Consider the following 18,602-nt stretch of genomic DNA (forward strand, 5'->3'; position numbering starts at 1 on the left):
ATGAGCTCTTGAAGCTCCGCCCTCTTCTCTGGGAGCACCAGCTCATTTGCATTAAAGCAACATACTCAAATACAGCGCGTTTTGGCTCATAACCTAAAAGTGGCCATTTTAACAAGCTATAAAAGATTATCTGTAGGTATTTTGAGCTAAAACTTCACACACTAGCAAATATATCAAACTTATTTTACATCTTGTAAAAAGGTGCATAATAGGTCCCCTTTAAAGGAGTCATGACATGGATTATTTAATTATTAATTATTTATTTAAGTTCTTTGAGGTTTACTTACAATGTTAATAAAGTATTTTTGCACAAAAAAATATGAATAAATTATTTTCAACCCTCATTCTGAACCTTTCTTAAGCCCAAAACACTGCTGGATTTTAGCAATCCTATAGGATCACTGCATGGCACACTGTGTGACATGGATCTAATAAACTTGGCTATTTTTGTAATTACTTGCCTTTGCTTTGTTAAAATTCAAAAAAAATGATTGAGGTTTAGATGTCTTGAATTTCATTTAACTTTTGTTGATAGAACAAGATTTCTTCTCATCTGTCGTCGTCTTATCATAGCTGTGCGCATACTACACAACACAGCGAGGTTCACACACTACAAACATTCAGTGAAGGGTGTTCCGGACCATCAGCGAAAATACGTTTTCTCACATAAATTCTCGTGAGAAATTACAGCGATTATAGGCCATATCTTCAAGCATGGCCCTTCAATTAGCCTGTGCAGTTATTTTATCCGAAACAAAGAAGAAACCACGACAAAAGAGAATATGGCCGAAATAATGGCTTGGAAGACGTGGACAAGGACTGTCAGTACTGCAGAAAGAGTTGGAGGTAATTAAACAGTAATGTAACGTGGTAGTATATACACAATATATGCATTTGTTAAATTGATTTAAGGTTAGTTGATTTGATTAATTTGTGGCTTTTTTTCTGTTAATAACGATGCATGATAAGACTATAGGTGCGTTCGACTTCATGCAGCACTTAGCAGACCGATCGGCGGCTGACTTGAAGCAGTGCATGCCGGTTAGAAATTTAGTCCGACTTGAACCGGCGCCGACCACACGTCACTGTCACGTGTGGCATCAAAGTACCGCGATAGCGTTTCGAGAGCAGCCGGCTGACTCAGACGGCGCAATTTCTCCAGAGCGACTGCGGGAGCGCTGATGACGACACAGCTGTTTCACGATTGGCCAAATTCACCACATGACAACAAGGACGTGTATTTCGGGTTTATTCTGACAACTTCAGTCCCACTAATGCTCATATACGGACTTTCAAAAAAATAAAAATAAATTAACTTTTCATGTCATCTTCATCTCGTAAATCATGTTTATTAAAAGATTACAATTATTTTTACTGCAATCACTTTTTTGTTAATTCGTTTATATAGGTTTTGTGCATAGGTTTATTTTGGACCTTTTTCATACAGACCCTTTACAGTATTAAGCTGCATAACCTATTTAGATAATTTTTTTATGGAATAAATCAAGTGTCAATCTTACAGACTTTTAATATAATGTGGTCATCATGGATTCTGATTGATACTAATTGTCTAGTTGCTGGGTTCATCCATCTTCACTTGCATGTGATTACTGCCAACAACTCTGGTTGGATGTCAACTTAATACAACATTCAGATCACTTTCATAAGATGGTATAAATCATAATAGAAAGGCAAATAAATTGGGCTTATCCGTAGGCCTGTTCATGGTGTTCACGTATGAATGTTCATGGTGTTTTGTCTTACTAAAATGTGCTTACCTAACTGGAGAAATAGTAAAATAAGTAAACAAATATGTAACATCCTAATTCTTTTATCTGTAATGAAAACCACATTTAGTACATACAATTATTATCTTCATAGATTATTTTTATTAAGTTGCAGTAGCAAAAACACACATAATGAATCATACTGCACAAGTCAAATTTTCAATATGTTCTATTTATTTACTTAAAACTGGTTTCTGTCGTGATGACACCCTTTCAAAATATTACATACATCTTAAAGGTTTATTAAAACATAAACCAACATAGTAATAAAAAAAGAATCACTTCTAATGAAAATTGTTAAGTATAATTGCATTGATTGGTTAGTATTAGAAATAACGAGTCACACTGGTGTTGGGTATGGTCCCATGTCCCTTTGGATATATAAAAACAATACTTATTACATTGAACCTTTACTCACTTTCGTTGCCCATTGTGCTCAATTTCATACAACAATAACGGCATTTCTATAGCTTCCAGTTCGTCTGCAATAAAGCAAGCAAACGCCACGTGATCTGCCATGACTGAGGTAGATGCAGCAAACTACGGCTGTGTCCAAATTCAGGGTCTGCATCCTCCTTAGGATCCTTCCTACCCGGTTGAAGGAGGAGGGATCCTCCGACGTCCGCAAAACCCGGAAGTCGGTGTTTGTGAATTTGGACAGCCTACCCTTCTTTCAGTTCCCTCCCTTACCCGTTGCTCATATGTATCCTGTCGCCTAGCAACCGTGACAGCGCCAAGCAAGAAGCCGGAAAATGGACAAACAAAGAGTTATTCTCCTCATTTTAATTATTTTGGAAGAAATAAAGCAATTAAATAAATTAAATACTTTCTTTGCTCGTTGTCGGAGAGTTTTTTATATCAGACTACAAGACAGTCACATCCAGGTAAGCCATTATAGCCTATTTTTATTTGTTTTTAAGTATTCTACTAATTTCTCCTACAAATTCATTGAGCCGAAGCATAAACTTTAGCTTGTTTTGTCAGAGAAACTCCTCTCCCACTCCGCTACCGCTCGCTTCGTCCGCCGTTACGCTCTGCCGAAAAGAATTATGGGATAGGTAGGACGGGAAAGGATCCACCACACCCATCCTTCCAATTCGGGGAAAAGGAGGACGTATTTGTGGGCCGCATTTGAAGGATCCTACGAATTTGGACAGCCTTCGTCGCGGCGCTGTGACGTAACATCCTTCAAATGAGTACTCCGAAGGATGCAGACCCTGAATTTGGACACAGCCTACGAGAGCCCCGAAGTGTCCGACTTGACGACTCCGTTTTCAACTCCGCCCCTGACTGCAAGCGGCTACTCTCGTTGACCACCGTCTGTAGCCGTGCTTCAAGTCGAACGCACCTAATGTCGTAACGTCTAGCTGGAGACAGGAATGGATCACGTTGCTGACCTGCTCATATTTTACGAGCTTCGACGACCGCAATGAGCATTGATTTGGTTACGATCCGGGCGTTTGTCGCAGACTGTGGAAATCTGTCCGCGACAGCAAACTACAGCCAAAAATCCTGTGGTGTGAGCCTGGCTTAAAACTGTTATAGCGCGCGTCTGTACGACAAACTAAGGCAAGTGTGAGTACAGATACATTTATATGTCTTATTAATTGTAGTGGGAGGAGTTACGATCAGCTGAGCATCAGCTGCTGCAGGCCGTGGTCTGCCTGAACTACGCTTGCTCCATTCGTCGCTCAAACTAAATGTAGTACATGATAGCTGTGCGTGCATCTATTAATAAATAATATAATAATAAATACTAGTAATATTTATAATACATATCGCATATCTATCTATCATCTCTGTGATTTTATTTGTTTATTTATTGTCTTTGTATTTTTTCCCATTCTAATTTTATTTTTGTTGACTCAGTATTTTGCTCTTTTCAAATGTCATCTCTTGAAGCCAAAGCATTGTTCGTTCTATGCTTGCTCACCAGAATAAAGCTAAGAATGAAAAATTGACTCCGCTTTATTGTATGTTGTGGGAAGTGGTCTTAAAGCTCTTAAGGCCATCATAACTCACTGAATCGTTTTGGGTTGTCAGAATACTAGATTAATGAAAAAATGCCAAATATTATATAAGCTGCAATTAAAAGCATGTTTCAAAAAAATTGATTGCTGGGTATGCAGCCTTCTTAAGACTAATATACAGATCGCCCTGCATCATTTAACTGCATTGCATTCTACTAAAAGTAGCTGTAACCAGGTTGAAATTATATCTTTACTTTTACGGTTGAAATGTCACCAAATCCTGATGAACATTGTTTTCCAAAGGTTTAAGATGTGTTCTATTGCCAGTATTTATGCCTAGAAGTTGTATTCAGACCATAGTGTTAATACCTGTACTGTCACTTTAAGAGTGTCGCAGGCTTTGTGGCGTCATTCACGCGCTTCTTTCAGTTTGCGCCAGATTAGCTGAGAGGAGGTAACGTATTATTTTGCTCGTCAGTTTTAAACATTTATTTCGGTTTTTGTACGATGCAAACTTTGTTTTATGCATGTATAAATGTTAGCTTTGAGAGTGTGAACATGCAGTTAATGTGTCAATTGAACGTAAACCTTGTAAACAGACTTTTTGCAAGCTTTAAAGTAGACATGTTTCCACGTGCTAGTCTACAGGATTTTCTGTATGTTTATCTGCTAACAGGAGCTTGAGACCTGTGTGTTGTGTGGAGGAGACTGCATGTGACAGAGCCTTATGTATTTTTTTGTTGATTTGTACAGGTATGTGTATAATGTTCATTATAATTCATCTGGCATAGTGTTTACATTGGTTGTATTAAGCATGTAAAAGAAATTCATGTTGTCAATTACATTGAGCATTTTATAATTTATTCAGTTCATTTTCACATTTTATTTAAAAGTATTTTTGCTGATAATACTAAAAGTTCTATCAGTATATGCATATGCAGTTTGCGCCAGATTAGCTGAGAGGAGGAGCTTGAGACCTGTGTGTTGTGTGGAGGAGACTGCATGTGACAGCCTTATGTATTTTTTTTGTTGATTTGTACAGTCTGCACTAGGCTCGCTGAGAGGAAACAAATTTGCTGTTTCGCCTTCATTAAAAGAGAAACCAGCAGTTGGTCGTGGTCTGCGTATTTCCTTCATTCAACACAACAAGAACACAACGCAGAATATACAAGGGTTAATGGACGTGCATCCAACCTAACAAACTGTTAAAGACAAAACACGCCCGTTACATAGCCAAATTCTATTTCTATTAAATTAGCCAGTGTCAAGTGCTACATCCAAACCAGAAGTGGCCCTCATCTGTTTTATAATACATGGGGCATATTTTCCAAGTCAAATGTGGGGCAAGTTAGGTTTACACCCTGAGATTAGCCAATGCTGACTGTGCCATAAAGTAGTTCTCACGCTCCTTTTGTTCCTACTCACATTTAAACTGATGATTGAACTTCTCCTTAAATGGACCAAACAGATGGTGGGCGTGGCTAACAGGGGAGGTGTTGACGTAAGGTGTGTTCGACTTGAAGCGGCGCTGCGCAGAATGATCAGTGTATGAGAAGAAGTGCCGCGAGAGCTATTCGAAAGCATAAGCATCCATCTGCTCTGTATGTGATGTCATTCACTGATCATTCTGCGCAGCGCTGCTTCAAGTCGAACACACCTATTGTCTTGAATGGGGTTGGCCAATATCTGATGCTCCTCAACAGGATCAGGAAACTCAACTCTCCACAGGTCATTTTATTATAAAATTAGTTGATCCCCTGCTGATTTTGTACTTTTGCCCACTAACAAAGAAATGATCAGTCTATAATTTTAATGGTAGGTTTATTTGAACAGTGAGAGACAGAATAACAAATAAATCCAGAAAAAAGTCATTTCAAAAAAGTTATAAATTGATTTGCATTTTAATGAGTCAAATATTTGACCCCTTCACAAAACATGACTAAGTATTTGGTGGCAAAACCCTTGTTGGCAATCACAGAGGTCAAACGTTTCTTGTAGTTGGCCACCAGGTTTGCACACATCTCAGAAGAGATTTTGTCCCAAGATCCTCTCCAAGTCATTAAGGTTTCAAGGCTGACGTTTGGCAACTTGAACGTTCAGCTCCCTCTGCAGATTTTCTATGGGATTAAGGTCTGGAGACTGGCTAGGCCACTCCAAGACCTTAATGTGCTTCTTCTTGAGCCTCTCCTTTGTTGCCTTGGCCGTGTGTTTTGGGTTATTGTCATGCTGGAATACCCATCCACGACCAAGGGGACCTTGCGGGCGCTGCAGGATTTCAGTCCTTCGTGGAGTAGTGTATTACCAATTTTTTTCTTGGTGACTATGGTCCAAGCAGCCTTGAGATCATTGACAAGATCCTCCTGTGCAGTTCTGGGCTGATTCCTCACCGTTCTCATGATCATTGAAACACCACGAGGTGAGATCTTATGGAGCCCCAGTCCGAGGGAGATTGACAGTTATTTTTTCGCACTAACTATTGTCACCTTCTCACCAAGCTGCTTGCCGATGGTCTTGTAGCCCATTCCAGCCTTGTGTAGGTCTACAATCTTGTCCCTGACATCCTTGGACAGCTCTTTGGTCTTGGCCGTGGTGGAGAGTTTGGAATCTGATTGATTGCTTCTGTGGACAGGTGTCTTTTATACAGGTAACAAACTTTAAGAGAATGCTCCTAATCTCAGCTCCTTAGATGTATAAAAGACACCTGGGAGCCATAAAACTTGCTGATTGATAGGGGATCAAATACTTGTTTCAGTCATTAAAATTAAAATCAATTTATAACTTTTTTGAAATGAGTTTTTCTGGATTTTTTTTGTTATTCTGTCTCTCGCTGTTCAAATAAACCTACACAAACATATAGTAGGCTATATTACATAATTATATTGTAATAATATATAATGTAGTGCATTATCTGTCACGCCCACTGAAGGCTCGTCATGCATGCGCTAATTGTCATGAATCTGGTCCATGCTCTCCCTGTCAACCACCACTAGAGGTCACCCGTTCACCACAGTGACTTTTACACTCACAGCACATTGGACTCCATTTCCCACAATCCATTGCACTGACGACATGCACAGCTGTTCACATTATCTCACCCACACCTGATTATCATTTCACAATCACTCACTCACTATTTAAGCCTGGGACTTGCTCTTGCTCTCTGCCGAGTATTGTTTAGCGTCTATCACTCTCATAGCGATAGCTACTCTACGGAGCCCTAGTCGTAGTCTTGCCTAGCCTGTTACCTGTGTTTTTGATTCCTGCCTTTGTTTCCTGGATTTACCCCTTTGCCTTGCCGTTTGGACTGTGTTTGCACCTCGTTTGGATTATTGCTGTTGTTTCTGGATTATCTCTCTGCCTTGCCCCTTTGGATACTGTTTGCCGATCGTCGACCCACGCTTGCTCCACGGATTGCTCTGTCTTGCCCTTGCCATAGGCTACCTGTTTGCCACTGTCTGACCCTGCCTGTTTTCTGACCATGTTTCATAATAAAGCTTTGCATATGGATCCGCATGTCTCACGTCTCGTCAGCCCCGTAACACTAATAGCTCTGAAGCGAACTAACCCTGAAACAGAACCTACTCCGGAGTAACTTAGCAGGTTATCTTCAGAGAGCAAGCTGGTATGGTTACCCTGAAAGTTACCTCCGAGTTTGAAACCAAAAGCTGAGTTTATCTGCTCACTTATCCTCAAACGTACACGGGTATGTCACATGACCAGTTTTCTGGCATACCCCCCAGATACATATAGTAGCCTATGTAAACAAAAACTTTTATTTTGGAGTTTGACCACTAATATACATATCTATGCTATGGATGGCACCTGATAAAGAGGTTCTTCTTCTTCTTTTAGTTTTATGGGGGATTACAGCCATGAATTATCAGGTGCATATCGCCAACTTCTGTACTGGAGTGTGTAGCATGATATGATTTGATTACATCTCTGGTTACACTTTATTTTAAGGTGTCCTTGTTACAGTGTAATTATACATTTAAGTACTGAGCAATATTAACTAAATACAGGGCTCGCAAAATTTCTAAATCTCTGGTAGCCCTTCGGGCAGGTACTCTTCAGATTTTGGTAGCCTGAAAATTAATTTAACTAGCCCAAATAAAATAAAGACCATAAATGTCAATCAAAAAAAAATTCAATACACAAATATCAACGAATATCAAGGAAAGAGTTTTATTTTACTATTTACAAGGTATCTGCAGAATTCTTAAAAATCTATTTAAGGCCATTTGAAAAATTATTTCTTATACCATTTAACGTATTTAAAACTGTCTAAGGCCTTAAACTCTTCAATTTAGTTGTATCAAATTTAAGGACCTGTGGGAGCAATGTTCCCTCTAATTTTTTTTCTTGCTGAGCAAAACTTTTCTCTATTGGGTGGACTTTTCGGGCACCTGAGCAAAAGCATTCTTTATACCAGACCTGTACAGCATGCACACAAAAAAGTGTGTAACTTTTAACTTTAATGTGCCATTTATATTTGATTTGACCCTTGATGTAACTAAATGATGTACATTTTAGGTGACCTGAGAAAACTTTTTTACTGTACAATACACTGCAGTCCAAAAGTGCTCATCAAGGCTGTATCTATTTGATAAAAAATACTGAATATTATTTCACAAAATAATATTGTGAAATATTATTGCAATTTAAAATAAATGTTTTCTATTTTAATATACTTTAAAATGTAATTAGTTCCTGTGAAGCAAAGCAGTATTTTCAGTGTCACATGATCCTTCAGAAATCATTCTAATATGCTGATTTTTAATCAATATTGGAAACAGTTGTACTGCTTTTTTTGTTTATACTGTATTTTTTGGGACCCGTGATATTTTTAAAAAATAAAAAGTTAAAAAGAACAGTGTTTAGTCAAAATAGAGATTTTGTTACAATATAAACTATTCAAAAGTTTGGGGTCAGAAATTTTTTTCTTTCTTTTTTAAAGATACTTTAGTTTAAAAAGTTTAAAGAAAGTTAAATAAACTTTATTCAGCAAGGATGTGATCAAATTGATAGTAAAGATTTCTATTGTTAGAAAATATTTCTATTTTGAATAAATGCTGTTCTTTTAAACTTTTTATTAATCAAAGAAAAAAGTAACAGGTTCCAGAAAAATATGAAGCAGCAGAACAGTTTCAACACTGCTAATAAATCAGCATATTAGAAAGATTTCTGAAGGATCATGGGACACTGAAGACTGGAGTAATGATGCTGAAAATTCAGCTTTGATCACAGGAATAAATGCTATTTTATAGTACAGGTATTAAAATAGGAAACCGATATTAGAAATTGCAATAATATTTCACTATATAAATTGGCTCTCGTGTTGAGCGCACCGCAACCATTGAAGTATTCAGTTTCTACAGCGACTCATTTGGTGCATATCATTCTATTTCTATGAAACCTGTAAACCGCATTCACTGGTTCTAACTCTGTCATGACATCAGCTCTATAGCGGTTTGCCCGAGCATTGCTATTCTTTCCCTTTTACTGGCGGCATTCAATCAATGGCTTCCCAACTCATTTTTGTGTGCGCGAGGCACATTTCTTCTGTGCGGCCGTGGTGGAAGAAGAACGCGTCCGTGCTCAGCTTAGAGGGAACATTGCGTGGGAGCCCTGTATTTAAGGTAGCCCGTCGGGCAGGGCAGTGATACATTTTGGTAGCCCGACTGGAAAACACAATAGTCCCGGGACATCGGGCTAGCGATTTTGCGAGCCCTGACATATATTTACTGTATGGTTAGGGTTCGGCTTACTTGCATGTAATTACTTCGGTTACTTGCATGTAATTATGCATAATAATTATATGCAGATTCCAAATCTTCAATACTTATCTTGCTGGATCGGTCCACTGCTTTTGACATGGTTAACCACCAGATCCTCTTGTATTGGTAAAGGGCATCTCAGGAACTGCACTCCAGTGGTTTAAGTCTCTCAAATAAGTCCTTCAAGATATCTTGGAGAGGTGAAGTATCTAAGTTGCGACATCTAACTACTGGGGTGCCTCAGGGCTCAGTTCTTGGACCACTTCTCTTCTCTGTCTACATGGCATCGCTAGGTTCTGTCATTCAGAAACATGGCTTTTCATATCACTGCTATGCTGATGACACGACGATAGCTGCTCGCATCTCAGCTTGTCTAACAGACATTTCTTGCTGGATGAAGGACCATCACCTTCAACTCAACCTTGCCAAGACAGAACTGCTTGTGGTTTCAGCAAACCCATTGTTTCATCACAATTTCACCATCAAGTTAGACACATCAACCATCACTTCTTCAAAAACAGCTAGAAACCTTGGAGTTATGATTGATGATAAGCTGATTTTTCAGACCGCAGTGCTAAAACTGCCTGGTCCTGCAGATTTGCTTTATTCAACATAATGAAGATCAGGCCCTTTCTTTCGGAACATGCTTCACAACTCCTTGTTAAAGCTCTTGTTCTGTCCAGGCAGGACTATTGCAATGTTCTCTTGGCAGGCCTTCCAGCCAGTTCTATCAAACCTTTACAATTAATCCAGAATGCGGCAGCAAGATTAATTTTTAATGAGCCAAAAAGAATGCATGTCACATTTCTGTTTATCAATTTGCACTGTCTACCAATAGCTGCTCGCATAAAATTCAAGGCATTAATAACCACTGGCTCTGCACCCTTTTACCTAAATTCATTACTTCAGACTTATGTGCCCTCTAGAAACTTATGTTCTGCAAGTGAACATAGCTTTATTGTGTCATCCCAAAGAGGAACAAAATCACTTTCATGGACTTTTAAATTAAATGTTTCCTCCTGGTGGAATGACCTGCCCAACTCAATCCGAGCAGCCATCTTCAAGAATCGGCTAAAAACACATCTCTTCCATCTTTATTTGACTCTCTAACTCTAGCTCTCTCTATTCTATAAATTTTATTCTTTAAAAAAAACTAACACTAGCTTTTCTAATCTTTTTATATTCTATTTGTTTTGTTTTTTTATTAATTATACAATTAACAAAAGCAAAAAAGGCCCCTAACAATAGCTTGCTCTATTCTTTTCTATTCTATCTGCTTCCTTTATTATATAATAAAAAAAAAAAAAAAAACTTGCTACGTGTACTGCATTAAGCGAACTTAAACTTGTTATAGCACTTGCATATCATTGCTCTTTTGTTGATTTTGATTGTTTCCATTGTCCTAATTTGTAAGTCTCTTTGGATAAAAGGGTCTGCTAAATGACTAAATTTAAATGTAATGTAAATGTAATTAATTGTTATTATAATAGTAATTACATGTAATGTGTAATGAACATTAAAGTGTTGCCACATTACTTTACATAGTGATTTTTTTTTTTTTAACTAAAACCTGTAAGATACCCCCGTAATCTTTAGGTATTCTACAACAGCTTTCTGTGTATCCTTAACCCCTTCTCCTGTTGTTCCCAATAAGCCCTCAAGGTTTGATCAAGATGTTGGCTGCCACTAAGTATTTTGTATTTTATGTATTTTGAAAAAACAAAAATACTAATCTTAAATGTATTTAAATTCAAAATATATTTTTAAATACTTTAAATGTTAAAAAATGCTTTAAAATACATAATAATATTTTGTGTCAAATACGTATTTTAAATACATGGATCTGAAATACTTTCCATGCCTGCCTGATGTGACTAGACTAGATCCTCTGTTGTTAGCGAAAGCCCCACTGGCTTCAAGCTAGCTACCTATACATTCTTGCTACCTCATTTTTATCAGGCAAATAAATGCTATGCTTGAAGTTGACAGGCATACACACTGGGAAAACGAAACTTAAATGGGAGACAGGACGTAACAGTTAAATAAATGGAATGCAATAACATTTAACATATATCATAATTACATAGAATGTCTCTATGATTTTATAAATCTATTTTTTTTAATTCATCCTAATGCAAGTAAAAATAAACACTTGTTTCAAAAAGGATTATCAAACAGTCACAAAAGATGTTCTCTCTATATATATATATATATATAGTTATAGTAAAATAAAAACTGATGCAATGTGCATTTAATTAAAGACAAAATGTGTGGTTTTAATCAGCAGTTAGTATTTCATTACATTTGTGGCTTGACCTTCAATGTCACAATGAGGCCACAAGCAGAAAGATGAAAATACTATTATTCTCATAAGAGGACAGTTAAAGTTTGACAATGAATTCTCATTCCCCTCTAGACTTGCATGACACTAGCAAATTCTAGCAAAAACATTTAATCTGACAACAACGTAAACCATATTATTTTCCAACATACTCAAAGAAATGGGTGAGGCCTATTTTGTAACAAATCCACTATGTTTAATTTGTTTCCTTTCCCCTTGTAGAATTTGCTGTATTTTATGTAAAGGAGGGTGATCTCATTTCTGTCCTTTAGAGACTGCTACCATGGTTGGAGGTGAATGGTCATGTCATGCACTGCTAAAATACACCGTCATACACCATGTTCTAAAATTGTATATTTTATCATTTACATAAAATATAAAAACATGTTTGATATCCTCAAACTGGATGGAGTCATAGTCTGAAGCTAAAAACCAGAGTTAGTTAAAAACCAGAGTTCAATCAGAACAGAGCTGTAAATTGGTTCTGATTGGTAGACTAGTGTCCACCCAGCTGTCGGGGCTCTGAATCACATTTGACCACACACTTATCTCATCTTCTTTTGAGTCCATCCAGCAGACAGCCTTGCTGTAACTCACACCTGCAACATATGAACACAGTCTTAGCTCTCAGCTATGTATATATATTCTAAGTATATTATTTTCAAATTAGTGCTGTCAAACGATTAATCGCGATTAATTGCATCCAAAATAAAGTTTTTGTTTAAATAAAATGTGTGTGTTGTGTATATTTATTATGTATATACAAACACGTGCATGTATATATTTTGGAAATATTTACATGCATAAGTATATTCATATCATTTATATTACTTATCAATATATTTAATGTATGAAAGAAAAAAATCTTATATATATACACATGTATGTGTGTGTATTCATATAAACATAATAAATAAACAGTACACATACATATATTATGTAACCAAAAACTTTTATTTTGAATGCGATTAATCGCGATGAATCATTTCACAGCACTAGTTCAAATCTGTATTACCTGAGCCAGTGCTGAGTCGTACTCCACCCAGACAGCAGGAGGGATGTGGACTCCAGACCGTTATCTCTGCACAGGCCTGAATGAGGTCACTGGACTGAAACCCGTCATAAACCATGGTGTGGTTGAACACTGGGTTGACAGATCCTCGCACCACCCGGGTCTGCTGGCCACTGATGCCACTCTCATCTGGTAATACCACACTGTACAAACACAAACCATACTGATGTGCTCAGGAAATAACAAAAAACTAAAAAAACAGGCAAAATACTATGAATGTGCACTGTAACGAAGCCAACGAGACGTGAGGTGTACGGATCCATGTGCAAGCTTTATTTCCAGATGTGGTCAAAAATAAAGACAGGGTCAAAACATCGGCAAACAAGTATAACACAGACAATTCGAAGCGTAATCCTAGGGCAAGCGTGGGTCTTTGATCGGCAAACAATATCCAGCCGGTTTGAGAAGAGAGGTAATCCAATAACGTGAGCAATAATCCAAACGAGGTACAAACCGGGTCCGAACGGGGAGACAAGGGTCAATCCAAGATATACTGGCAGGAATAAGGAAACAGGACACAAAGCAACACGGAATGACAAGACTAACTAGGACTGGACACTAGACTCAGTAAAGTAGCTATCACTAGGTGAGTGATAAACGCAGAACACTACATGAGACTAAACAGAAACACAGAATGGCTTGGTAAGGCAGCTGACACTAGGGGAGTGCTATACGCAGAACAATACTCGGCGACTAAAACAGGATATGAGTGTGTTTTATACAGTGAGTGTAATAGCATTCAGGTGAAGGAGTGATTGAGACAGCTGTGTGTACTTAGTGCAATGAATGATGTGGGAAATGCAGTCCAGGGTAATATGTAACAGTCTGTGTGGTGTGAGAGTCAATATGATGGAAGAGCGACCTCTGATGGCGAGTGGACGGAAGACCACGAACCGTATTCGTGACATGCACACATACCTTTTCACATATGTACTAGGTGCGCCACGTTTAGTGGGAAGTAGACCAATAATCTCCCTCAACCAAATATGGAGTTCACCAGTCGGTGGACAACCACTTCCTAAAATAAACAAATAGAGCTGTACAATAAATCTAAATAAAATTGAAATCACAGTATGGCTTAGTGAAATCACTACACTGAAACTTAGTCTGATACATATCAACATTTTTGTGGACAGTTTTCAGCATTTTATCACATTTGTAACAAGAAGCGTTTACAAATCCCTTGTCAACTAAACAACAAAGACTTTATTTTCTACTAAAATGAAAGCTTGAGGGTTTCACATTTGAAAATGAATAATTAAATGAACATTAGTATTGAAACTGGTAGTTTGTAACTTACATTGCAATTAAAAATTTATTTTTATATTCATTTTTGTTCCTTTTATTACACAATTTAAATACAATTTCAATTTATTTTATATTTAACTGTGTTATTAAGCAGTAATATATTTGGTCTTCATTTTTATATTGAGAGTTAACAACAACAACAATGATAATGATATAAAAACAATAAAGATTGATAATATAAAACATTCTCTCTGCCTGTTTTCAGCAACAGAATTTACGACACTTTCTTATGAGATCAAACAACAACAAAAAAACACTTAAAAAGATTAAATATTTTATTTTTTACCTGCATTACTGTGAATGTGCAAATGCATTTTTAAAATTATTAAAATATCAACATAATTCAGGAGGTGCTTCAAGAAAATATTTTATATGAAAGGGGGCTGATAAAAAAAACTAATTAAGCATTTTATCGAGAGGGGAGTGGGCCAGTGCATAGTAAATTAATAATGAGCCACACAATTTTTCAATGGCCCTGCACATAAATCTGGATATAGAGATTGTAAATATGAAGTGTCAGTTTAGACTCACCCTCTGAACCGGGAGATACAAACTTAATTGAGAACAGAATGGTTCCTCTGCTGATGATGTCATCTGGACTTAACTTAACCTACATTGAGAGAAAGAGTCTCATGATGAGAATGACATGTTTAATTCACTAAAGATATCAGATAATCTCTGAAATGGCCTTACTCTTGGCTGGAGGTTGTGCCAGGTTGGTTGGCTCTGGCTCCAGTCCCACTGAGCCAGCCTGACTTCCACCTCCCCCAGGAAGCGGTTTCTCCTCATTCTCTCCATGTGCCAGACAGACATACTCAGCACACGAGCCTGGAGGTCCAGTCTCTGCACTCTGTACTGGTACAGGAGAAATAATTACTGTAAGTTTGATAATGTTTTTTAAATGCATAGGAATAATTTGTGAAAATATTTTGTATTTAATAACTTGTTTAAATTAATAAAACTGACTTTCATGGTTTCATCATAGACTGGATTTAATGTTTTCCTCTTCACTGCAGTTTTTTTCTTACTGCGGGACGTGTTGTCAGGGAGAAGGTAAACTTTAACATATCTGTGTTTAAGAGAAGGATAAAGACATACTCTACTGTTCAAAGGTTTGAGGTCAGTAAATGATAGCAAAAAATATTTGTAATGTTTCAAAAAAATTATTTCAAATAAATGTTGTTCTTTAAACGTTCTATTCATCTAAATAATCCTGAAAAAATGTATCACGGTTTCCACAGAAACATTAAGCACCATTGTTGTTGTCAACTTTGATAATAATATTAAATATAGCTTGACTGCTTTCATAAATAGTTGATAGTTATTATGACTGAATGAAAGTGACCACAGTCAAGTATACTTACGGGTCGGATCGATTTTTACGGGCTGACGCAACATCTTGGCAGCGTATTATGTGCACTTGAAGCTCCTCTTTCTTGATGTCATACTGTAATGAGAACTGGATCCGCCCTGATACTACAACATCCCCAAAATCGCCCACACTGTACAGGCTCATCAAACTGCCATTCATCTACCCACACAGAAACTGGACCGTTTACACCTTCAAAACTTCATTGGTGCAGAAGGTCAAGTGTTGTGCGTGAAAGTGCATCTTACCATATGATGGGAGGTCAAGCTGCTAACTGACCCAAACTTAGTATAGTCTAGTTCAGTGCTGCCGGAGTCCATGTCCCTCTCTGAGTTGATCTACCGAAACACTCACACATAATACAAAAGATTTTCAGGGATGTGTGTATCTGAACAACTGGCTTTGCCAAACAGACCTGTAGATATGGTGATGTACCCGGCAAAATTCTCCTGTCTTTGTCCTCAGACTCTCCAACACTTTCTGGAGCATGAAGGAAAAGTGAAATAAGCAGAGCGAAATTTAGATGCATTTATATTTTGTCTTTCGTCATTTATGAGATTATTTGCATACCAGTATAGTTTATTTTACCTTTAAGACCATTTTCTTTTGCTGCATTTTTCTGTTCAAAGCAAGAACATTAGAAATGTATCACATGCAGTAGCACATATTTCACAATCACATAATATAATCTAAAATGTAAATTGACCTTTGTGATGTGTCTTGTCCTGGATTGTTGTTTAGGAGTAACCACATGAATGCAACAAAAAATAAAGTACCACAAAATAAGACAGTGGATCATATTTAAACTAATAAATGATTGCAAGTGATCTATGCACAGAACAAAAAAAATCATGATTTGCATGCTAACATGTTCATACACACGCTTTATGCACATATACTTGCGTACAAAGCTAAATGAGAGTTTTAAACAGTTAAAAACAGCATTTTAAACACACAAGAGTGCCTATTTCTCATTTAATAATTAAATATGACCAAGCACACTGTGTGTGTGGATTTGTATACTTATATTAATATACCGATTCATTCAGTTTATTCAGTCCTAAGTAGAGAAATGACACCGAAATTTGCACCAACCTTTCCCCATCTTCTTTTTCTCTTTCCTTCTCTTCCTGTCCCTTGTCATCCTCTCTAACACTTATATTTTCCTGCAATTCTCTCTCTGTACTTTCATCTTCTTCTTGCTGCTCGTGAGGTTGAGAAGAGTTATCTTTTTCTTCAGCAAATATTGCTGTCAGAGGTATATCTATAGAAATAGAACAAAAAACAGTGTTGTGTGAGAACACACAAATACATAAACACTACACTACAGGGATGACTAAGAGATCATATGACCTTTTTCAGGCCTCTTACGGCGTATAGAGGCATGAACAACATCAGCTCCTCCCTTCTGATATCTCTTAGCACGCTCTTCATTAAACCACGCGCCCGAGAGAGAGCGCAGACGGACAGGGTCTGACACCGTCTGCTGAAGCTTCCTGAAAACACAAGCATTTCATCTTGTATTGCTCATATAACTTATATATTCAGTATCGTACACACACTGACCGTATTCTTCCTTCCTCTTTGCTGCGTAGTTCAGCATCTCTCTGCAGAACGCTGAGAATTACAGTCTGCTCCACTTCAGTCAGGTGACACAGATCTAGGAAAGGTTCCCCTTCCATAACAGGCACACCTCACACTGATCACACCTGGTTATTAAGATGATTTAGATGAGAATCACACCCAAGAGTTGCAGATGGAAATGTGGGCACTGAACCAGTTGTGGTAACCATGAATGCACAAATGAGAGAATACAAATTAAAAAAATTAACAATAAAAAAAGTTGTTATTTTTGTGTCAGAAGAGGCATTTTTTTAATAGCAAGAAATTATCAAAGTCATTAATGCTCCAACCCGCATTAAATGTTTATTCATATTCTCCAGATGCAATATAGAGACAAAAAATTCCCTAAAACTAGGAAAACGAAGAGATAGCCTACTCTTTGATATTGCATTTTTATTGTTTTTGATTCCACAAGAACTGTTATATTCATAGCATCGTTAGAAATTATGGCATTTCCTATGTCTTTTTAAAAAGTTTGTTTTAAACGTGATTTTTTTGTTTACCCAATATAGAATATTTCTTTAGAGCCCAAAATATAATCTTTAAAATAAAATATTACCACACATCATAACTTTCTCTTACTACTCTCTAAATCCTTCCGTAGCCAGATTTGTTATCCAAACCACTAAATTCATGGTGTCGTTTCCAAAATAAATGTTATATCGATTAACAGAAAAGTTCAGCTGAGATACAAACCGAGCGATGCTTGAATCGCGCACGCGCACAACAAACAAGACTAAAGTAAACAAATTACTTACCATTTCACTGAGGCCAAGTGTTATATCTACTTACACATATAACGTAAACATACACGTACTGCAATGCACACTTTCTATCAAGCTGCTAACGACTCCAGGTTAGTTAAATATCCAACACTCGAGGACGAATGAACAGATGGAGACGCACCTGTCAAACTCTCCTGCTTCAACTTCAATCGAGAAAAACAAAGAGAAGAAGCAATTAGAAGTTGACTTAAACAACCGAATGTAATACCTTTGCCTTATCTAATGTCTTCTGGCTCGGTCATTCTCGTAGTTTTTCTGTGTCAAGTTTAGTTGTCGGTTGTTTCTAAACACGCACTCGTTTGTGTCTGATTTGGCAGGACTCTCACACCCGCCCTCGGGCACAGAGCAAAATACGAACCGGATTCTCTCACTTCAGCGAGTATGCACTTATTTTACTAATCACTTCACGCACACACAGCATAATCTCTCTCTCTCTTCTTGTAATCAGGCTATTGTGCTGCAAGTCAGTAAAAAAGCCTGGCTGTAGTCAGCTCCGTGTGGTATTAGTAATTACAGTATCGCTTTTGACGGTTTTCATGTAATTTGGGGCACATTAGACTACTTTTTTTA

The 18,602-nt window shown here is 37.4% G+C and overlaps 1 protein-coding gene across 2 annotated transcripts; it reads right to left on the reverse strand.

Annotated features, from left to right (window-relative positions):
* Positions 1-11,787: 11,787 nt before the first annotated feature.
* LOC306885232 (synaptotagmin-like protein 1) lies at positions 11,788-18,368 on the reverse strand. 2 transcript variants are annotated; one of them, XM_079441632.1, is made up of 15 exons: positions 18,241-18,339; positions 17,191-17,333; positions 16,978-17,120; positions 16,720-16,888; positions 16,331-16,349; positions 16,213-16,243; positions 16,040-16,104; positions 15,873-15,962; positions 15,620-15,786; positions 15,222-15,324; positions 14,949-15,110; positions 14,787-14,865; positions 13,866-13,965; positions 12,891-13,090; positions 11,788-12,474 (listed from the first exon to the last, which is right to left on the reverse strand). In XM_079441632.1, the coding sequence occupies exons 2-15, from the start codon at positions 17,304-17,306 to the stop codon at positions 12,332-12,334; spliced, it is 1,587 nt and encodes a 528-aa protein (XP_079297758.1). In that variant the 5' UTR covers positions 17,307-17,333; positions 18,241-18,339; the 3' UTR covers positions 11,788-12,331. The 2 variants fall into 2 exon arrangements, with proteins under 2 accessions (XP_079297758.1, XP_079297759.1); XM_079441633.1 differs by lacking the exon at positions 16,331-16,349 and having other exon boundaries at positions 16,704-16,888; positions 18,241-18,368.
* Positions 18,369-18,602: the final 234 nt, after the last annotated feature.

The sequence above is a fragment of the Barbus barbus genome, assembly GCF_936440315.1.
Source record: "Barbus barbus genome assembly, chromosome: 19".
Taxonomy (NCBI): domain Eukaryota; kingdom Metazoa; phylum Chordata; class Actinopteri; order Cypriniformes; family Cyprinidae; genus Barbus; species Barbus barbus.

What these genes read in the sequence shown, in the direction of transcription:
- LOC306885232 (XM_079441632.1), bottom strand. Translation starts at nt 17,306, where the DNA reads ATGGAAGGGGAACCTTTCCTAGATCTGTGTCACCTGACTGAAGTGGAG. An exon ending in AAAGAGGAAGGAAGAATACG is followed by an intron (nt 17,121 to 17,190) that starts GTCAGTGTGTGT and finishes TTGTGTTTTCAG; the next exon opens with GAAGCTTCAGCAGACGGTGT. An exon ending in CCGTAAGAGGCCTGAAAAAG is followed by an intron (nt 16,889 to 16,977) that starts GTCATATGATCT and finishes CTATTTCTATAG; the next exon opens with ATATACCTCTGACAGCAATA.